This window comes from Mesocricetus auratus, unplaced genomic scaffold (assembly GCF_017639785.1).
Source record: "Mesocricetus auratus isolate SY011 unplaced genomic scaffold, BCM_Maur_2.0 Super-Scaffold_100028, whole genome shotgun sequence".
NCBI classification, from domain to species: Eukaryota; Metazoa; Chordata; class Mammalia; order Rodentia; family Cricetidae; genus Mesocricetus; species Mesocricetus auratus.
Window position 1 is genome coordinate 3,432,962 of NW_024429209.1, and position 22,508 is coordinate 3,455,469.

At 47.3% G+C, this 22,508-nt stretch overlaps 2 protein-coding genes across 4 annotated transcripts in view; one reads left to right on the forward strand and one right to left on the reverse strand.

Annotated features, from left to right (window-relative positions):
* The first annotated feature begins 606 nt into the window (after positions 1-606).
* On the forward strand, positions 607-10,970 carry Tldc2 (TBC/LysM-associated domain containing 2). The gene is made up of 6 exons (XM_005084599.4): positions 607-725; positions 2,049-2,195; positions 2,707-2,859; positions 5,826-5,921; positions 9,214-9,287; positions 10,321-10,970. The coding sequence occupies exons 1-6, from the start codon at positions 693-695 to the stop codon at positions 10,454-10,456; spliced, it is 639 nt and encodes a 212-aa protein (XP_005084656.3). The 5' UTR covers positions 607-692; the 3' UTR covers positions 10,457-10,970.
* A 403-nt stretch (positions 10,971-11,373) lies between these two features.
* The window catches only part of Samhd1 (SAM and HD domain containing deoxynucleoside triphosphate triphosphohydrolase 1), a 43,536-nt gene continuing 32,401 nt past the window's right edge, over positions 11,374-22,508 (reverse strand). For 2 of the 3 annotated variants that reach the window (XM_040732712.1, XM_040732711.1), the window contains exons 14-16: positions 17,606-17,710; positions 15,732-15,869; positions 11,374-13,416 (exon numbers count right to left, since the gene is read on the reverse strand). In XM_040732712.1, the coding sequence (XP_040588646.1) occupies positions 13,312-13,416; positions 15,732-15,869; positions 17,606-17,710 (348 nt within the window). In that variant the 3' untranslated portion in view covers positions 11,374-13,311. The remainder of the gene's footprint in view (positions 13,417-15,731; positions 15,870-17,605; positions 17,711-22,508) is intronic. The other variant, XM_040732713.1, reaches the window with a different exon arrangement.

Genomic DNA, 22,508 nt, shown 5'->3' on the forward strand with positions numbered 1-22,508 from the left:
ATTCTTGGAACCCACATAAAGGTGAAAGGTGAGAGCTGCCCTCTAATAGTTTCCCTCTAGCTTTCATACATATGCCTTGGTTGTTCATGCACACAGATATTTTTCTTTTGAAACAGAGTCTCACTGTGTAGCCCTGGCTGACCTGAAACTTTATATGAAGACCAGGCTGGCCTTGAACTAACAGAGCTCTCTACCTGCCTCTACCTCCCAAGTGCTGCAGTAAATGTGTGCACCACCATACATTTAATTATTGTGGCTACAGTAATATTTTAATGTTACATATTGGGAAATTGAAACCTGGGGTGCAAATGATTTTATTCTCAGTCCTTGATGGAAGCAGGGGTCCTGGATCACTAGTCTGGACCTTAGGTATCCTACAGAGGAATCAATGTGTCTAGGCAAGACTGTTAGAGAAGAAACTGGAGTGGCCAGAATTCACAGTTGGAATTTACTGTACATGGCTAACACATGGTAGATGCTAAGTGCCCATGAGGCCTTGATGTCGAGTGGCTCACAGACCCACCCAGTGACCACTTGGCCTGGGGATCACAGGCGAGAGGGAGCAAAGGGCATCTGGGTAGGCATGGAGCCAGTGGGGAGTGCCCGGGCACCTTCTCATTGCTGGCTTTGCCTTGCAGGGCTTCTTCCGGCAGGGCCGAGGACTGTCCCCCTTCTTGGGCTGTGACAGGAGAATGAAAGGCGGAAGGTGGCGTTACACTCAGCTGGTAAGGGCTCAGCTTGGGGACGGGATCCCTAGCAGGGAGGGTCACAGGCTAGGGTGGAGGTGTGTGTGTGTGTGTGTGTGTGTTTACCTATTTACCCTTCTCAAGTCCTTCCCAGCTGGCTGGGGCTTTAGAGCAAAGGCTGGTCCTAAGACACCCCCTCCCCCAAAGGGAATAGACTACTGCTGCTGTCCCATTGGAGGGACTATTCCATAGTGAGAATCCTTCCAGGTCTGTCCCTGAGCAATGGAGGAGGTAGGAGAGGCATACTGGGCATTTCTTCCCAGATGGGTGTCTCCTTCTATGATGAGCCTTATGTTACTGTGTACGGGTCTGCTCACATGTGTGAACACACACACCCAAACACACCACGGTAGAGTTTAGAAGCTCAGTTAAGTGAATGAGAATTTCTACTCTAGCGTCTGTGCCCACTGATAACCACGCTTATGTCTATAACCCCAGGTCACCCTCAAAGCAGACTGCAGTCAACATACCAATCTGCCCTGTACAGTGCTCTCACCAACCTGCCCCCACACACCTCTATTTCAAGCAACATACAACTCTCCGGGGAGCTAGGTGTGACTGCACATGTCTGCTTGCCGACTGAAATGAACCTCAGAGTTCCCCCATATGATATGGAAATCAGTGGCACCTTCTCAGGACACAGGGTAAATACAAAGAGACCATTCATAGCACAGTCATCACACATGCTTGGTCACAGGATTCTGGACCATGCCAACATCAGCCATTCTGTGATCAGTATTGTTTTTAATGTATTTATTTATTATGTATACAGTGCATACCAGGAGAGGGCACCAGATCTCATTACAGGTGGTTCTGTGCCACCATATGGTTGCTGAAAATTGAACTCAGGACCTCTGGAAGAGCAGTTAGTGCTCTTAACCTCTGAGCCATCTCTCAGTATTGTTTTAGTTACTACTTCATGTTCAAACACACAACTACAGCAGAACTAGACTCCTACCTGTCCTTCTGCCCTCTTCCAGGCTTATAGCTTGGAGCCTGGATCTTACGCTGGGGTTAGAGCAGATTGGCAACAGGTGATGGTGCCCATCTGAGTGGCACTGTGCAGGCCTTTGCCCACCCCCTTCCTCCGTTAACAGTAGCCAGCCAGCCGGGAAGAAGCAGGTTGGAGGTAGGGACAGTCTTGCTTGTGGTGGGTGCTCCCAGTTCCGTTGGGCTGAGCTTGCAGGGGCCTGGGCAGAGGAGCCCAGGCGGCCCTAGCTTTTGAGCTCAGGATATGGTGATAGCTGCTGCTCCTGTGTCCTTCAATCCGCCAAGTTTTTTTTTTTTTTTGTATCTTTACAGCCCACCCAGGTGGAGGATACCCTGTCTGGGGAGGAGGACGAGGAGGAGGAGGAAGAGGAGGCAGTCCCAGCCCCAGTTCCTCAGGAACCCGTGGAGCCTCAGTTGACAGAAGCCAGCCAGGTCCTGGGTGCCTCAGAGATTAGGCAGGTTCGGGCACATTCTATGTAGCAGGACTTCAGCCCTGAACCCCTTCCTATGCCAGCCACACTCAGGGGTGCTGGAGTCCCGGCTGTAGTGTCCCCAGCTCAGTGTCACCTTGACTCAATCATGCTTTCTCCCTGGGCTTCCCTGTCCTCTGTATCACACTAGTGTCTCCTTCTCACTGAGTAGAGCTGGGGAAAGGAGCAAGGGTGACATGGATCCTGGGAACTAAAGCCAGAGCTGGGGTGGGACAGACACCTAAGGGAGCACCAGCAGGAAGGGATCAGCCTTTCGTCTGTCCCGTAAGGACCAGGGACCGAGGTGAGTCCCAGAGATCCACCCTGGGTTGGCATCCTGGCTCTGCCCTCTACTCTTCATCTCTCTGAACCTCGGTTTTCTCGTCTGTAAAATGGAAACAAAAACTAGCCCCAAAGTCTCTGGACAGGGTAAAAGGCTGAGTAGTAGGAGGAGGGAAGACGGAGGCAATCCCTTCACTCAGCTCTAGCTCTGCCTCCAGCTCAGTCTCCACCTGCCCGCCAGAGTCGCTGGCCAATCCTGGAGTCTGGTCTTCTGCACATCAAGGGACGGCTTCAGTCTGCGGAGGCTGTACCGGCAGATGGAGGGTCACAGTGGGCCAGTGCTGCTGCTGTTGAGAGACCAGGATGGGCAGGTGAGCTGAGCCAGAACGCAGGGGCTCCCAGCCGGACCCATGGGTACTGCCCAGGGCAGAGTGAGACGAAGAGAGCAGAGATGGCAGACTCCATCACGCGTAAGGTGCACTGAGACCTGTCTGATGAAGGGAGCAGAGACGGCAGACTCCATCACCCGTAAGGTGCATTGACGGTAGCACAGAGACCTGCCTGACTTGGAGCCAGGCCCTCATTGGCTCACTCTTGTTCCAAAGCCACTCCGCGTGCCAGGTGAGGCGGTGTGGAGAAGAGTGGAGTCAGGTCTGCAGCATGCTTAGGGTCTATGTCTTTTGTGTATGTGCGGTGGTGGGGCACTGAGGCCATGCAAATCTGCATCCTTATGTTTGCAAGCACAAGAGCATGGACGGGCTGTTTTGATTTATTCTGAGACAAGAGTCTCACTCACTAAAACACAAACTGGCTCAGAACCCTATGTGTAGCCTGTGCTGACATTGAACTCCAGATCATCCTGCCTCAGTCTTCCCAGTGCTAAGTACAGGCAGATGTCACCACCTCTGGCTCTTACAAAAGTCAAGCAGGCAATCTACATGTAAATGATGGATGCATATTTTGCAAATATCCCCAGCTGGCGGGGAAGAATGGACTGGAGGAAGTCAGAGGGGACAGCCAAGACTATACGCCACAAGAGGAGCTTTGACGGCTCCACCTGAAGTCCACGTGCTCACTCCAACAATAGAATGTCTGGCAGGTTCTCCATGCAAAAAGTGGGAGGGACTGAGAGCTGGTTTCAAATGCTCCTCTACACAAGGAACATACCAGAGTTAGAAGAAATTTCAAGGGTCCCCCACATAGACAGGGAAGACTTTGTGCTTGAGAGCCAAGAAACTTACCCTGTTCAGACAGCACCCCTTCGTGGCAGAGCACTATGTATTATGAAAAATTTCTCCAAGCGTTAGGCTTAAATCCTGCACCCCATGGCCCCCACATGCAGCATTGTGATGATCCACACCCCAACCCCAGAAGCCATTCCACAGAAGGAAGACAGCTGTGTCCATCAGACAAACAGCAGGCAGGTGAGAAGCAAGATGCAGAACCACGGCTATCAAACATGTTGTGTTTCTCTCTTTAAAGCAGGATGTGACGTACATACTTGAGATGATCTGGGACAATTGAATATACAATGATACAAATAGATAATACGAGGATTATTGTTAGTTCTCTTAGGTGTGATCCTAGCACTGGGGTTATATAAGAGTAAGCCCCGCCGGGCAGTGGTGGCGCACGCCTTTAATCCCAGCACTCGGGAGGCAGAGGCAGGTGGATCTCTGTGAGTTCGAGGCCAGGCTGGACCGATAGCCTCCAAAAGAATACAGAGAAACCCTGTCTCGTAAAAACAAACAAACAAACAAACAAATAAACAAAAAGAGTAAGCCCCTTTCTTGGGAGCTGGTGTATTAGGAACAAAGGATCATAGTAGTCAAGTGGGTCTGAAAGAAGAAAGAGAGGAAGCCAGTATGGGAACTACAGCAAACTCCCTGTTGGGTCTAAGTCGGAAGGAACCTGTACTTGTTTTGAACTTTAAAAAGTAATTTTTTGAGGCCGGGCGTTGGTGGCGCAAGCCTTTAATCCCAGCACTCGGGAGGCAGAGGCAGGCGGATCTCTGTGAGTTCGAGGCCAGCCTGGTCTACTGAGTGAGTTCCAGGACAGCCTCCAAAACAATACGGAGAAACCCTGTCTCGAAAAACCGAAAAAAAAAGTAATTTTTTGGTGGTACTAGGGTTGAACCTATGCGCAGGCCGGCAAGCACTCTCCCCAGTGAGCTACATCCCTAGCCTTGTGCTCTTCTATACATTTGAAGTTGGTGCAGAAAGTCGAAAGCGAACAGTTTATGTGTGGGGTGTCAGTGTAGGAAAGTCTGTGTACTGCCATTGGACAGGTGCCAGGAGGAAGTGACAGAAGTCCTCTTGGGGAGGAAGAAGGGGGATTTGACTATGGCATATTTCGTTGTCTTTCTGCTGTGTATGATTGCCAGCTCTTCTAGAAGCAGTACTTGTATGAAATAAGCATATTTGGGGGCTGAGGTGATGGTTCCGTTAGAAAAGTACTTGCCAGGCCGGGCGTTGGTGGCACACGCCTTTAATCCCAGCCTTGGGAGGCAGAGACAGGTGGATCTTTGTGAGTTCGAGACCAGCCTGGTCTACAAGAGCTAGTTCCAGGACAGCCTCCAAAGCCACAGAGAAACCCTGTCTCGAAAAACCAAAAAAAAAAAAAAAAAAGAAAGAAAAAAAAAAAGAAAAGTATTTGCCAGGCAAGCAGGAAGACCTGAGTTCAATTCCCAGCAGCCATGTAAAAAGCTGTGTGTGAAAGGATATGCCTGTAACCCCAACGCTGGGAGGCAGACACAGGAGGACCTTGGAGTTTGCTGGCCAGACAGTCTCATCGGTCAGTTCCAGATTTAGTGAGAGCCTGTCTCAAAAAATAACATGGAAGGCAATAGAGGAAGATGATGGCCCATATTGGCCTCTGGCTTCTGTATGCATGGGAACATGTGTGTGTGTGTTTTTGAGGCCGGGCCTCAAAATGTATGTATGTCACATTCATACAACAGACACACACAGTATGTTTAAGAAAAGGTAAGCTAGACATGGCACACGCCTGTAAAGGCTCTCATTGAGTTAAGTTCTGGGTCAGCCTTTGTTACACAGCAGGACCCTGAATAGGGAAAGAAACCGACAGAGAGAGAGAGAGAGAGAGAGAGAGAGACAGACAGAGACAGAGACAGAGACAGAGACAGAGAGTCAGGACAATTCAGGAGGCAGTCAGCAAGGCTTCTTCCTGTGAAGTGTCGGGAAGAGGGCAGGCTGGTGGCCTTGGAGATTCCCTGTCCCAGCTTTGCACCCAGCATCCCTGGAGTCCTGGAGGCTGAGTGTATTTCCAAGCCTGGTGAAGGCGGCTGGTGGACTCAGCACTTTCCTCTGCTTTCCAGATGTTTGGAGCCTTCTCCTCCTCAGCCATCCGACTCAGCAAAGGCTTCTATGGTACTGGCGAGACATTCCTCTTCTCCTTCTCCCCACAGCTAAAGGTGAGGTTCCCACCTTCTGTTACGGAGGGGGCTATGACAGGTCACAGCTCTGGGGATCCTAGTGGCTCCCAGCTTCCATCCCCATGCTGGCCTGCCTCCTGTCTACTTCTCCACAGGGCAATGGTGGGCATGGAAGTGCCCTTCGCTGCCCATCAGGATCTCCAGAAAGCATGAGCTGACTGAGCAAGGAGGTTTACTGCTCTGCATAGAGTAAAAAGGACAAGATGGGCTTGAGGGCAGGTGGGCCTGCGGTGTGGGAGGAGGAAGCGTCCAGTGGCTTCTTCTGAGGTATGCACACAGAGGCTGGAGGAGAGATGCGGCATCACACGGTCCCTGTGTGTGAGAAGGGGAGCCCCAGAGAGCATGCCAGTCTGGTAGTGGCAGGAAGAGGCCATCTCTGCCCTGTCCTTTTCTCAGCAGAAAAAGGCTCTCCCTTGGCCAGGCTGGTACCAGAGCGGCTAGTGTTCTCAGACCCAGTGCTTGGCAGGCCCCATTCACAGGAAACAATGGGAAAGGGGTAGGATGGAGTGAAAATACCAAATGCGCCGCAGAGCCTAGAGTGGGCTGGAGGCCAGCGAAGCCAGAGGGAATGAAGGGTGAACAAAAGTGGAGCCATAGAGGAGGGGTCTCCTTGAGGTCAAATTCTTGGAGGAGTGACAGCAGCGGAACAATGTGTAGGACAACAGGAAGGAATGGGTAGGTGGAGAGGGCCATTTGAAATGAACTGGAGGGGCTCCTCGCTAAGGACAAGTGCCAGATGTGATGATGAAGACAGCGGCTGGAGACTGAAACTGAGGAGGGAAGGGGCTGAGGAGACACGTGATGGACCACGATGTTCACTAGGGAGCTGGGAAGGAATTGGGAGAGTGATTCAGTGCTCGGGTCCCCATGTGGTGAGTGACAGGCACAGGTGCCTGGAAGCTCAGAGGGCACAAGCTGCTGAAGAGCTAGGACTTTTGAAGGCAGGAGACAGAGAGTCCCAAGCGTCTTACAGACAAACATTTTCTACCATTGGGTTGCTGGCTGACTGAAGCTTCCCAGTGCTGTGCCATAGGCAGAGAGCATGCAGCCTTTACCATAAATAGGCATGATGGTAACTCATGGGACCACATTTACCATCCCCAAAAATGGCACATTCAGTCACTGAAAAAAATGCCACAGATGACTGGGTGGTGGATGGCACTTAGGAGGCAGAGGCAGGTGGATCTCTGTGAGTTCAAGGCCAGCCTGGTCTATAGAGTGAGTTCCAGGACAGCAAGGGATACTTGGAGAAACATTGTGTCAGAGGAAACAATTCCACGTGTATGCTGTTAATGCCCCATCTTACAGATGAAGGAACCGAGGCACAGAGAGGTCAGTGGTGAAGGGAGATGTGTGAATTTAGGCGGGGCACTCTGGAGGCAGAGGATGGGGGTGGGAGTGACTGGGTGCACATGTAGGAACCAGAAAGGTGGGCGGGGCCAGTGTGTGAGGTAGAACATGGGTTAGTGTGCCCTTGAGAACTATCTGTTCATACTTTGATGTAGTAGCTGTGGATGACTTTTGTTTGCTATTAGGTCTCCCCTTTAATGCACAGACACCCCAAATACACTCTGCCACACAGCCATCTAGTTTCACAACAAGACTGTCGCAGGAGTGTGGACCACCTTTCTAATGACAAAAATACCCAGCCTCTATCACTGCAAGCCACCTTCCCTTCTTGGGAGAGAGGCAAAGGGGTCAGACTGCAGGCTGATCACTGATACCTTCCTTCCTGCAGCTGGTACTAGAGCCCCAAAGCTCTTGAATATTCTTCTTGAACCACAGTTCCTGCTGGAGCCTCTTGCTAGTTCCTCTCATCAGAGTTGGGATCTGGCTATCTTTGATGATCACCCTTGCTTCCTCTGAGGCTCTTCTCATGCCATCCACATACTGAAGGCTCTTTCCCACCTCTTTCTAATACTGGGCATTTATTTATGTTTCCCATCACTTTGCCCCAGAAATGCTGGCTTAAGCTGGAAGGCAAACATACAGGCTCAGCCCTGCCTCAGAGCCTTTGATATCCTACTGTGGCCATCATCCCAGGAACTACTTTAGTTTACATGACTATTCCCTGAACACTTGATTGCCTCTCTGCATGTCACTTCTCTCACTAGCATTTCTAACATGCCATTTCTCTTATTTCTTATCTGTCTTCTCCTGAAGTGTTGTATGAGGCAGATGTTTTGGCCATTATGTCTACTATTCTACTTAATGCCCAACTGTGCCTGGTATGTAAGTGCCCCAAACAAATTATCACAGGAAGAACTTTGTCTTGGTTTCTTCTGTAGCAATGTTAATCTTGCTCTTTGGAAGGACATGTCCTTGGAGAAAGCAGAGGAAGTGCGACAGTGTTGGGCGATCCCATCTGTCTTCTTGTGGTCACTTGTTCACTTTATCTTACCCTTCTCAGCCTGGCTCTTTTTCTATTCCTCAGGATATTTTTTGGAGGGGGTGCTCCTGGCATACATGCACCTAATTACAGGAAGCAACATATACTTTTGTGGCCCTTTAATTACCTAATTTGGCTCTTGAATATTCACTTTTTTATTTCATGAGTCTAGCAGGGCACCTGGGCAGCTCTCCTGGACTTTAGATTGTAGTGGGGTGGATAGAGACGAGACACATTGCTATAAGAAAGGAGCTGTCTCAGAGGGGGTAGATGTCAGGAATGTCAAACAGGGGCTGTCTGTAATGACACTCAGGCTGTAGGTTAAGAAGTGACTCTCCAGGACAGGATTGTGGAGAGCTGTGGCAGAGGAGTCTGAAAATAGGAAGGCTCTGACTAGAAAGGCCAGGGTGACTCAGGTGCAGTCTGTAAGAGATAGAGAGGGTGTTGAGAAAATAAAGGGATGGCTGCAGGGGCACTCTGGCTGGAGGGCTGGATTCTGTCTCCTTCACAGTGGGGAGCGTCAGAGGGCTTTAGAACACCTAGAGTGACTTAGGGTTGGGATGGGCCATTCAGGTCACAGGAGGTCATGGTGAGTCTTACTGGACTGCAGGTCATGGGATAGGCTGGCTGGGAGGCAGCTCCACCCCAACTCCAGGCCTGGTCTTCTCTTCCCATCTTTGAAAGCAGGAAGTCTCGCGGGTTTTGTTTTATTGCTAGCATGAAGGCTCTGCTAGGATGTAGGGGATCCAACGCAGAGGGCATAAGGGGTGGAGTCCAAGGAAACTGAAATCTTCTGGTCCCTGCACAACACTGCCACCATGTGGCTTGGAGTCAGACTGCAAGGACAGCATTCAAAAGTAACCCAGTCTTTGTTTTCACCAGGTCTTTAAGTGGACAGGAAGTAACTCTTTCTTCGTGAAAGGAGACCTGGACTCACTGATGATGGGCAGCGGAAGGTGTGTCTGCCCCCCCCCGTCTTGGGGCGGCCTATTTTCCATTCCTTAGGGTGCTGCAGGTGGAAGGGACAAGCTGAGTCTTCCAAGCTGACTTTAGTGCCCTCCAGCATCAGCCCCACAGCCTGTTGGTCCCCAGAGACCCACACTCAACCAACCCTCCTTTAAGTCGAGTGAGGAGAATGCACCAACTGGTTTGTGTCACCTTAGTCTGAACTTCACACTGAAGCACAGTAGGTTGCACCTGAATTAAAGCATCCCTACATTAGCACAGCTCCATGGAGAGGCAGCAGGGTATAGGACACACCAGCCACTTCCTGATTCCAGCCTAGGTTTTCTGTCAAACATGAGGCTTAGAATGTTCCAAAACAGGGTTGAGGTGATGGCTGTACCACTGTCTATAGTTATAAAGCCAATGGATTGTTTTTAAAAATGCTCCAGATGTTATAGAGCACAACATGAGGAGACCCCAATCCTGGATGAGAACAACTACGATGCATATACAATAGTAATGTGGCTAACGCTGCTGATGGTGGTCAGTCCCACAGGCCTGACATGCGCTACAACTGTGACAAGATTTCCTTTTCTGGTGTGTATGTGGGGGTGGGGTGGAAAATGACTGACGTTGACATCAGGTGTGTTCCGTGGTCCATCTCCTATCTTTGGAGGTCTCACACTGACTAGCTAGAATGACTGGCCAGAAAGCTCTGTAACCTACCTGTCTTTACACTCTCTGAGCTGGGGCTGCAGATGGAATGTGGCCTGCCTTTTTTTTTTTTTTAACTTTATCTTATGTGTGTGACGATATCAGAACCCCTGGAACTGGAGTTACAGACAGCTGTGAGCTGCCATGTGGGTGCTGGGAATCGAACCTGGGTCCTCTGGGAGAACAGCCAGTGAGTGCTCTTAACTGTTGAGCCGTCTCTCCGGCCCTGCCTGGCTTTTTATGTTGGTGCTGAGAGCAGGTCCTCACGCTTGTGTAGCAGACACTGTACCAACCGAGTCATCTCTACAGCCCATTTCATCTTCTCTTTAGTGGCCAGTTCGGGCTATGGTTGGATGGAGACTTGTACCACGGGGGAAGCTACCCCTGTGCTACCTTCAACAATGAAGTGCTGGCCCGGCAGGAACAATTTTGTATTGAGGAGCTGGAGGCCTGGACTCTGAGCTGACACCTCCCACGATCAGAGATGCTCGGATCACTTTCGGATGCTGCCCTGGCCTTCCTCACACCGGGCAGCCATTTTGCCTGACTCAGGATGGTGAAGAACCCTCATGTGGACTGCAGCTCTCAGCTGGCCTCTTTGTGGCCAGAAAACACAGGTCAGGCACAGGGGCAGCCACTGTTCTCCAGCAGAGTTGACTGTGAAGGTGTGAAAGACACTCTTACTGAAGAAGCATGACATTTGTCTTTTAGGATTTGATAATTTCTAGAGAACTCAGAAGACCAAACAAATAAACAAAAACCCAAAACAGACAACATCAATAACATAACATTTCCATCCTTCCAAACAAGTAGGGTATGTATACAAGCATGTGCGTGCCCATATCGCGTGTGTGCCCGTACACACACACACACGCTTCAATTTTGTATGTTTTAGAGATTACTTTTACGGGAATGCTCTCAAACCTCAGAAACCTGGGCTCAGCTACTAGAAACTAATAAAGAACAGGAGCATCGTTTCACTCTTTGCCTTGCTGTCTCTTCTAGGAGAGAGTTAGATGCCACCAATGGGTCAGGTGCTCACACATCTGTTACTTGATTTCATGGGAGAGACATAAAAGCTACAAATGAACAATATGTATATTTGGACAAAGAAACCGAACCTTTGCAGACCCCAGGGGCTTGAGACAGCGAAGAGTTCATTTTCAGGCACAAGAGCCTTGTGAACTGAGGCTCCTTCATCTGTCCCATGTAGTGTCTGCCTCCTGCTGGAAGGGAGCAAACTGTATCAATACCAACATCTTGCAGACTCAACATAGTGTTGTGACACCATGAAGCATCTCCATGGGTCCTTTGCACAGGAATTCAAACTAGGCCCACAAGGTGTGAAGAGATGGTAATTAAGGAACATACCTCTGATAGAAGTACATTCACGACAGCTTTATTTGCAGCTGTTTCCATTCCCCAACCGAAGTCAAGCTGACAGCGTTCAGTGACTTAGAGGCCAAGCTGTTAAAAATCTCTATTTGTATGCAGTTTTGTAAACAATACAGGTACTCACAATGAAAAAAAGCTTCAAAGGCATAAAATCTAGCTGTCTTGTGCGTAAAAGGGGTCAGAGACATTTTCTGGATACCACAGTACAAAATTAGGACTACAAAATTCCAGAAAACCACAAGGACTTAAAAATAAGACTGGCAAAAATAAAGCAATAGTAGCAGAAAAACTGACCATTCTTTACGCTGAGGTTGGGCATATAAAGGTGTGAGCCCTGGCTGTCTCCCTGAATGTTACAGAGGCACGTGACTTGCAGGGGGGAAAGCAACTCCCTTGTGCATTTATGAGCCCATAGAGGCAGACACACCAAGTACTCTTTTACCCACAAATAAATAGAACCTGGCTACCCAGAGGGGAGAGGTGGCACAGGCATACTCAATATACTCAAGCTGCTCACTGCCAGGGCTGCCACCTCACTTAGGGGAGTCATCTGCAGCTGCTGCCTCTGGCCCCATGGCCCATGCCTCCAGCATCTCTGGCTGCTATCCCCTTTGGTTCTTGGTGAAGCTGTGCACAGTGTGGGTGGGGGAGCAGCATGGGTGACTACTCGACCATGATGGTCTGTTCTGCTAGGAATAGCAGGCTACATGGGGGAGCATGTGACCCACTGGGTGGCCACTAGGCTCACAAACGTAGTCCCGAATATTCTGAAACCCGTAAACACAATGAAGTAGCGGTGGTGACATCCCAGGTGCGAGCAGTCAGGACGGGGTCTGTGGTGGTCTCTGAACAGTTGACTGGTCCAACTCCGAGGAGGTGGAAGAAGGTTCCCAGGCTGGCAGTGGTGTGTCCCCTGGGACTGGAATGGCTTCAGGTGCAAAGAAGCTGAGCTTGTCGGGGGCCACAGCAGACTCAGAGAGCAGCCTGGTGTGAGGTGCCCTCTGACACTAGCAGCTCCTACAGCAGGGGCAGGAGGGTTATATTAGGAGACAGGGCTGGAGCGGCAGGACACTGGTAGACTTGCCTGGCGCACCTCAACTCCTCTCAAAGAGCTGCCCCCTGATGTTCCCCAGACTGGCACTTAACAGGGATGGAGGGGGTTGGCAGCTTTCTCTCCTTGGGAGAAGCAGGGTGAGGGGCACCTCTTCAGGGGGGCTACGATTTTTTTTTCACCATGTGGTGTATGACAATTTCAACTTTGAATTCCAATTTGTGCCCTTGGTCTCAACTTCTAAATTAAAAACAAAAGAGAATCATTTGTCCCAAGAGTTCAGAAGAAATGGGAGTTATCCTGAAAAAATAGGTTGCTAAAGGAGAAAGGTTTCAATTAACGTTAAAAATGCACAAGCTCATACTTTTCGTAGCATGTGTCTTAGTCACTGTTCTCTTGCTGTCAAGACACACCATGACCAAGGCAATGCTTATAAAAGAAAGCAGTTAATTGGGGCTGGCTTACAGCTTTAGGGGTTAGTCCACTGTCATCACAGTGGGGAGCATGGTGCTGGAGCAGCAGCTGAGAGCTACATCCTGACCCACAAACAGAGAAAGAGAGAAACCTCAAAGGCCACTCCCAGTGACACACTTCCTCCAGGAAGGCCACACCTCCTGATCCTTGTAATCCTTTCAAACAGTGTCACTCTCTGTATATGAGCTTATAGGGCCATTCTCTTTCAAACTCCACAGTAAGCATAGCAAACTTTTGCTACTATTACCATTTTGTGTTTTGAGTAAAAATGACTTACCCCTCATTATGTGTGTACATTCAAAATACTAAATAAAAATCACTAGTGGACTCTGATTATATTTCCTAACTTAATTGTGAAGAGGGGAAGAGGTTTTCATAAAGAACCAATTGCAGGCATCCACTTAAAATTTTAGGGATACTTTGGCTTTGGATGTTTCTTGGCAATAACGTGGAACTTCTTCCTGCCATTTCATAGGTGTTATAAGTGGGGCTATGATGTCACCATCCTATTAAAGAGAGAGAGACAGTCAGGGTATAGAGAAAAGCCAGTTTCCATCATTGTATTTTGGGGTGCGTCGCAGGCACACATACCCTCATCCTGTACACAGATTTTTTGAGAAATTCAAAGTTGTATATGCTCTACTATTGAGAACATGACAGGCCTAAGCAGATAAAGGTGTTCAGAGAAAACGGCTGAAACACAGCACACGGCTGCCCAGAGTTGGCTGAGTTCACACTCCTCTGCGGGACTCTTACAGAAAGAAGCTACACTGGGTTCTTGTCTCTCTTTTTCCCCAACTCCTCTAAAACAAATGACCCAGGTCTGCAAATGGGGGAGAACAAGGAGGGGGACAGGGAGTATGGGGACAAATGACAACTGGGACATTGGGACCATGACTACTTGCTGAATTTGAATCTCTTTAAATAAATCTCTTAACTTTGGCCCTATCAACAAAGATCCAGCCAAATGCACCCTTCTACCTTAAGGGGAGGCTGCCTCAGATTACAGTGACCTGACAGGAGGGAGCATGAGCAGCGGGGCTCCTAACCCTGCCCGCCTCCTGGGACAAGGCTCTCTGTCCATTTACTCTCAGGTACTTATCATCCCTTCGTGCTTTGCCCGGCAGAGCAGCTGCTCTTCCCAGAGGCCTTTGCTAGCCCTCATGCTTAGTGGCTTCTCAGGTGAGGTAAGGAAGGCAGAGAAGCCTGGGCATCTCCTGCGGTCATTACCATTGTGTGGCTCCAGCTCCTGGAAGGAGCTCTTGACCTCCCACCTGCCCCCTCAGCCTCTCTGAGAAGGCAGTGACACCGTCCAGGCATCATCTCAGTCTGCCACACGTTCACTTAGCTCTACCGAAACTTTGGAAACATCCGATGTTAAACGTCTTCTGCTGAATGCACTGGATCTGGCTTGACAGAACTTTTGTGAGTTACTATTGTTCATTTCAAAGGCAGCAGTATTCAAACTCCTATTTCCATCACCCTTCCTTCTGACTTCAACTCTAGCAAATGTTAAAAATGCACACCTAAGAGATTTCACTCTCTCCAGTTCAGTGGTTCCAGGCTGCCCCTTGCATCCTGGGTGGCAGAAAATATCTCACACTCAGTGCTGTCCCTGAAAGGCCTTCTGTTCCTTGCTACCTTTTCAGCTACCCCCATGTTGCTTCTGTCCCAACACCTCCCTGCCACTGCCAGCCCTGTAAAAACCGCTGAGTTTTCTCCTCCTTCAGGAGTTGGCTTGCAAGCTTTCCTCTGGCAGGCTTTTCTCATCTAACCAAGTCTGGTTAGATCTCCTTCTGCACCCCAAAACACTATGCTACATAATTGCTGTTTACTTTAGTGTTTGTGGTCCACATCTAGACTGAGACCTAGAGCACTGAGGAACTATGTCTGTCTTAGGTACTGCTTCATCCTTGTACCTAATGCAGGGCCTGATAAGAAACAAACCAAGCCAGCTCATCTGATGAGTTAATATACCTAGGTTTAAGGTATTTATCACATATGCCAGTGTTTTTATTTCCCTTTTCCTTAAAACAAACAAACAAGAAACTATGTGTATGTATATGGTGTGTGTGGTGTATATGTGGTGTGTGTGTATGTGTACTGTGTGTGATATATGTGTATTGTAGGAATGTATGTGGTATATATGTGTGGTATGTTTGTATGTGTATGGTGCATGGATATGTGTGTTATGTGTGATATATGTGTATTGTATGAGGTATGCATGCTTGGTGTGTGTGTGATGCATGTGTATGTGTTTGGTATGTATGTACATCATATATATGTATGCATGTGTACTGTGCATGTGCAGCAGGCACATGTAGAAGCCAGAGGGTAACATTGGGTGCCTTCCTTAATCACTTCTCTACCATTTTCAGATTTTCCTCCTACATTTTTTATTTCATGTGTATGCACGCATGTCTATGCACCATTCGTGAGACCAGAAGAGGGTTACAGCTGGTTGTGAGCTGCCATGTGGGTGCTGGGAATTGAGCCTGGGTCTTCTAAAAGAGCAGCCAGTGTTCTTAACTGCTGAGCCATCTCTCCAGCCCCATTTAGCTACAATTTAAATGAGAACTACTCAGTGATAAAAAGGGTTGGTTTTGGATTTTCCTTAAAAATCAAAGAATATGCCAGGCTCCTGTGCTGCTGCGTACCTGTAATCCCCATACTTGGGAGGCCAAGGAGGAGGATCAGGAATTCAAGGCCATTCTTAGGTACACAGAAAATCTGAGACCAATCTGAGCTACATAGGACCCTGTCTCATCCCAACTCCCAGATTCCATTCTCTTAATGTTTGAGGATATGAAGAGTCACCCACCTGTGGCTTGGTGAAGTTTCTGTCTGCACACCATTGGGTGAAATGTTGCCTAGCAGCGTGCAGGCTCTTCTTGTCTGTCTTCTTACAGTACACGCGAATGAGCTGCTCTGTGAATTTCTGTGGCAGAAGCTTTGACACCTTTTTTTACAAAAAGAAAAGATCTTGCTTGAGTTTACACTTCCAGGAACCAGCTGCCTCCCAGGGTCTGGGGTACCATTTTTAATGTTAAGTTAAAAACACTGCATTGTTTTTCTATTTTATCCAAATTATAATACAAGGGGGAAAATAATTATTTACTGCAAAATGCCTCAGAATTTTACATTAATTACTAGAAGACTGAAAGAGTTACAGGACACAACCATGCACAGACCACAGACTCTCATATAAGATATGCAGACAGGCACATTTAGCTTATATAATTAATTTTAACCACCTGACCCACTAGATTTTGCACCCAAAGCTTCAAACCAAACACTGCATTGAGCTACATCACCAGCTCTCTGTTTCTACCCTGCCTTCCTATTTTGAGGCAAGGTATCTTATTAGGTTGCCCAGGCTGGTCCTGAATTCACTTCATAGTAATGGCAAGTCTTGAACCTGTGATCCTGCAGCTTCAGCTTCAGGCTTCTGGGATTAAAGGCTTACACTACTACATCCAGATATCCATGTATCTATTTATATCTACTTTTTTTTTTTTTTTGAGAAAGGGTCTCACTATATAGTTAGCCCAGGTGGCCTGAAACTCACCATACAGACCAGGCTGCCTCAGAATCACAAAGATCCACCCAACTCTGCCTCTGGAGCGCTGATATTAGAGGTGTGTGCCACTGGGCCCAGTTAGATACAGATATTTTAAATTGTTGTTTTGCTTTATTTTGAGACAGAGTCTCATGTACCCCAGGCTGGCCTTTTAACTCCTGATCCTTTTGCATCTCCTTTGCTTCCTGAATTTGGGACTACAAATATGCATTAGTATACATGGCTTATGCTTTACTTTAAAAAATATTAGATTTATTAATTTTATTTTATATGTGTATATATGTATGCATACACACATGCACATGCTAAGAATCAAACTGGTGTCCTCTGCAAGAGCTACAAGTGCTCTTAATCACTGAGCCATCTCTCTATCTCTCTAGGCCTGCCTTCTCTCTCTCTCTCTCTCTCTTTTTTTTTTTTTTTCGAGACAGGGTTTCTCTGTATTGTTTTAGAGTCTGTCCTGGAACTCGCTCGGTAGACCAGGCTTGGTCTTGAACTCACAGAGATTCACCTGCCTCTGCCTCCCGAGTGCTGGGATTAAAGGTGTGCGCCACCACCGCCCAGCCTCTCTCTTTCTTTTTAATTGGAAATAATTTTTCTCTCAGAGAATACATCCTGATCACAGTTTCTCCTCTCTCCAGTCTTCCCAGCTTCCCCAACCTCCCCTTTCTCCTGAATCTACACCCCTCCATTTCCCATCAGAAAAGAGCAGGCCTCAAAGAGACAATGACTAAACATGAAAAAACAAAATAAAAACAAACAAGGCAAAAGCCCTCATACGAAGGTTGGACAAGGCAACTCAACAGGAGGAAGAGGGTCTCAAGAACAGGCAAAAGAGTCAGAGATGCATCCACTCCTACAGTAAGGAGTCCTACACAAAGACCAAGCTAACAGCCATAACATATATGCAGAGACCTGCTGCATACTCCTGCAGGCCCTGTGGCTGCTGCTTCAGTCTCTGTGAGTCCCTGCTTAGTTGATTCAGTGGGCTGTGCCTTCTTTTATTTCTTAATAGTAGACAATGACTTTACAACCTGACTGGCATGTACAATATAAGTTGACTTTAAGACTTGCCAAATATATACCTTAGAGTAGAATTCTGCTTAGCCAGTTACCTGATCTTTAGTGATCTTGACTGCATGCTTCGTGTTATTTTTAAAGTAGAAATGAACGTGGTCAATTGGATTCTTGTCTTTCATCCCATAATCCATGACGATAACCTTAATTAAAACAATAAATAAATAATTGCATAACAACATAAGAACTGAACTCAGGATTGTAAGTACATCACAAGAAATGAACTGAGCTCTCTGGGTGTCCAGAAGTAGGAATATTAGGAAGTTGTAATGTGGAATAAAAATAACTCTGGTACACCATGTGGTAATGGCGCACGCCTTTAATCCCAGCACTTGGGAGGCAGAGTTAGGTGGATCTCTGTGAGTTTGAAGCCAGCCTGGTCTACAGAGTGAGTTCCAGGACAGTTAGGGCTACAGAGAAACGAAACAAAACAAAACAAAAACAAAACCCAAAAAAACTCAGGTACATGACTAGCTTTGGGGACTTGGTTTAGAAACTTGGGTGGAGGGGGAAGTATCTACCATGTGATAGACACCAGTAGGCAGTAGGTAATCAACTTTTGTGTGTTATGGGTATGTCTAAAAGGAGGTCAGATGTCAACTTTGGCAGTCATTCTTCAGGTGCCGTGTACTTTTTCCCCTTGACACAGGGCCTCACTGGCTTGGAGCTCACCAAGTCACTTAGGCTGTAGGTCAATGCACCCCAGGGATCCAGTTGTCTTTGCCTCCCTTGCTGTGGCCTGACAAGCATGTATCCCCATGCTCTGTGTGTGTGTGTGTGTGTGTGTGTGTGTGTGTGTGTGTGTGTCTGTGTCTGTGTCTGTGTGCTGGGGAGTGAACTTAGGGCCTAGAGAATGGTAGGCGGGCTGGAGAGATGGCTCAGTCATTAAAGGCTAGGCTCACAACCAAAAATAAAAGAGAATGGTAGGCAAGTGCTCTACCACTGAGCCAAATTCCCAGCTATAGATTCTGTAACATTTTATATTTCAGGTTTCAGATTTTGGATAAGGGGTGTTTTTACATATACCTGGAGAAAAACATAAGAATTCAGAAGGCCTTTGCATGAGTTTGCCCCCCAAGAAGAGGAAAGGGAGCAAGATGAGTATAGTGTGGTGGTTTTCTTCAGAGAGAAGACTGTCTAACTGGTGCTAATGGGAAAGTCTGTAGGAGGAAGGACAGAATGGGCAGTGAAGGGCTCTTCAGAGAGATGAACACACAATGGGCTCCAAAGCTGCAATGCTAAGTGTGGTGGTCACTAACCACATATGGTTTATTTTTTTATTTTTACTTATTATGCAAGTACCACTCTGCTGTCCAGTTCAGGTGACCCTTCTGACTATCTCAGTTTCTCATGTAGCTGGGAATACATTAACATACTACCATATTCAGCAATAACTTAAAATTTAAATCAATTAACATAGAATACAAAAATTATTTCTTAGTCTTAGGAATCATATTTAAAAGGGCAGCACAGATACAGGCCTTTGGGTGAGTGCAGGAGGTTCCACTGGGCACTACTATTCTAAACACAGCAGGAAGAACATCCCTCCTGGGTCTCTCTTGGCTTTTTGAGACAAGGTTCTCTGTGTAGCCCTGGCTGTCCTGGAACTTGTCCTGTAGTTCAGGCTGGTCTTGAACTCACAGAGCTTCACTTGCCTATGCCTTCCAAGTGCTGGGATTAAAGGCATGTACTACCACTACCTGGATGAGCCTCCTTTAAAAAACAAAAAAACAATAACAACAACAAAAAAGAAAACAAAGCAAAACACAGGGTCTCACACTATATAGAATAGGCTGGCCTCAAACTCACAGAGATCCACCTGCCTCTGCCTCCTGAGTGCTGGGATTAAAGGCGTGTGCCACCATACCTGACCTGGCCAATTCTTTAATTAGGAGAAAGATATTTCTCTACTCTAAATAAGGGAAGATGAAAACAGCTACAGGTGGGAGAAAACTGAAGTTTGGGAGATTACCTAAGCAATGGCCTATAAGTATCTTTTATTTTTATTATCTGAACATGGGGCCATGTTGGGCTATTCACTAAGGGTGAATGTCTAGGATTGGTAAGCAGGGATGAAGGACTGAATAGAGTAAAGATGGTTTGACATAGTTGTTATGGAGCCTGGGAGAATTGTACTCAACCTGCTAGAAAGTACAGAGGATCCAGATAAAGTTGGTGCCTAAGAATGCAGTGTAGTGATGTCTCTAACAGGATTTGTGTGGCCAGGTATAGGTAGGGAGGAGGTTAGCATCAACACACCTAGGCTATTTGGACTTTTGCTTAACAGATGCAAAAGGTGAGGGGTTGGTGGTAACTGCAGAAATGATGGAATTATTAATAATGACCATAAAATCCAAGTTTGACTAAAAAGAAACAAAGGTAGGACAGGCTATAGCTATAAGAAAGTGAGGAGCCAATAGGGCATCCAGATGAGCTGAACTAGGGACAAGGACTAGGGACTCTCTCTCTCTGTCTCTCTCTCTCCCTTCCTTCTTTCCTTTCTCCCTCCTTCCCCCCTTCCTTCCTTCTTTCCTTTCTCTCCCCCCCCCCGCCCCCTTTCAAGACAGGGTTTCTCTGTGTAGCTTTGGAGCCTGTGCTGACACTCTGTAGACCAGGCTGGCCTCAAACTAACAGAGATCTGCCTGTCTCTGCCTCCCAAGTACTGGGATTAAAGGAGTGTAACGCCACTTCCTGGCTTAGTTTTTTTTTTCAAGACATGGTTTCTCTGGGTAGTCCTGGCTGTCCTGGAACTCACTCTGTAGACCAGGCTGGCCTCAAACTCAAGAGATCCGCCTGCTTCTGCCTCCTGAGTGTTGGAATTAAAGGTGTGCGCCACCACTGCCAGGCTTGTGATGGTTAATTTTCATTCACATGACTGGATTTGGAATTGCCTAGCAGACACACATCTGGGCCCAGCTGTGATAGTGTGTCCAGAAAGGGTTAACTGAGGAGAGAACACCCACCCTGAATATGGGCAGCAGCATCCTATGGGCCAGGGTCCTGAACTGAATAAAAACAGGAGGAGGAAGGGGGCTGAATACCAGCACTAATCTGTGTCTGTTTCCTACTGTGAACACAGCTGCCTCACAGTCCTATTGCCCTCCCCCGCCCCAAGATCAATTCAAACTGTGAACACAAAATAAACCTGTCCTGCCTTAAGTTGCTTTGTCACATTTCCTCATATCAATGAGAAAAGCAACTAACACAGCCACTAAGAATAAAAATAAAGAGGGGATAGAGAGATGGCTCAGCAGTTAAAAACAGTAGCTGCTCTTCCAAAGAATCCAGGTTTAATTCCCAGCACCCACAGGGCAGTTTACAACTATCTAATTCCAGTTCCAGGGGATCTGGCATCCTCAGACAGATGTACATGCAGGCAAAACCCTAATGCATATAAAATAAATAAATAAATCTTTAAAAAAAAGGAAAGGAAGAAAGAAAGAGGGATCAAAGAGTTTCTCCTGGTGGACAAAAAAAAAGTCTCTCAGGATAATGGTAGGAACCAGAGCAGAGGGGATTGAATGGTACCAAAAGCTTTCAGCGGATAGCATCTAGTTTGAACATAGAGATGATCTCTATAGAACAAATTCCTAGGGTAAAATTGATGAGTCAATTACAATTTCAGAATGAACTTCGAATTTGCCCTCGTGTACTAATTTACACTTCTGTGTGTTCATGTAGGTTTATGAACACAGAATTGTATACACTCTTTGCTCTTTAAGGCTGATGTAAACCAGCCCACTGCTGCATCCCACTGACTTTTCTTGATTACTGGTTAATCTGGCTTTAAGGTCTGCTACAGGTAGCATCATGTACCTCTGATCTAAATGCATTTGGAGATGGCTCTTTGGGTGAGAGAAGTCAGATAGGAGAGTGAGAGATTGCCCCCATACCTCAGAACAAGACAGGCCTTCTGCTGAAACAGGAGAGCCAGGGTGGGCATGCTGGCCCACAGGTGCTCAGGGAGAATGCTGGGAAGTGATGTCTTTCCAAGTCTCAGGGAGTTCAGGAGAGCTTTGCTCCCTGGGCCATTCACTGTATTTGGCAAAGGATGGCTATGGCTTTTCATGCAAGAACTTGTCACCAAGAAAATGAGAAAAGAGAAGCTGAGGTAAAATCACAAGGTAAGCACTGTGAGATTTCAGAGGAATGGAGCACTGAAGAGAATTTCCTACAGAGAACTGAAAAAAACAAGAGAAGGCTACAGGGCTTTTCATTATGGTATACCAAGATACTATGGCCACGTGAAAATAGGAATAAAAAAATCTGTTCTTGCTGGGCGTTGGTGGCGCACGCCTTTAATCCCAGCACTTGGGAGGCAGAGGCAGGCGGATCTCTGTGAGTTCGAGGCCAGTCTGGTCTACAGAGCAAGTTCAGGACAGCCTCCAAAGCCACAGAGAAACCCTGTCTCGAAAAACCAAAAAAAAAAAAAAAAAAAAAAATCTGTTCTTGCCTACATATACACACTGTTCTGTGTATATATGCAGGCAAGCAAAAACATCTAATTGGTAGTATTTTTTTTTTTTGGCTTTTTGAGACAGGGTTTCTCTGTAGCTTTGGAGTCTGTCCTAGAACTTGCTCTGTAGAGCAGGCTAGCCTCGAATTCACAGAGAGCCGCCTGCCTCTGCTTCTCGAGTGCTGGGATCAAAGGTGTGTGCCATCAACTCCCGGCTTAGTAGTATTTTTATAGTCAAAATAATTCAAATCAACATATACAATGTGCTATTTATCACATGATCTCAATATCCTGGCAGAACATCGCAAAGAAAATTGAAAAGGGCTGATAATATTGATTTTCTCTCTGAGGCCAAAGATGATTCTCTTCCTTCTAACTTTCTGTGTCTCCAAGTTTTGGGTTTTTTGAAGACATATTTTTAAAATTAAGTGCATGAATGTGTGTCTGTATGCATGAAGGCATCAGAGGAGGACAGTGGATCCTGG

Bases quoted from the DNA above. Each gene is read 5' to 3' on its own strand.
- Tldc2 (XM_005084599.4), top strand. From the start codon at position 693: ATGAAAGGCGGAAGGTGGCGTTACACTCAGCTG. The intron at 726-2,048 runs GTAAGGGCTCAG...GTATCTTTACAG, and splicing joins GGTGGCGTTACACTCAGCTG to CCCACCCAGGTGGAGGATAC. The intron at 2,860-5,825 runs GTGAGCTGAGCC...TCTGCTTTCCAG, and splicing joins TGAGAGACCAGGATGGGCAG to ATGTTTGGAGCCTTCTCCTC.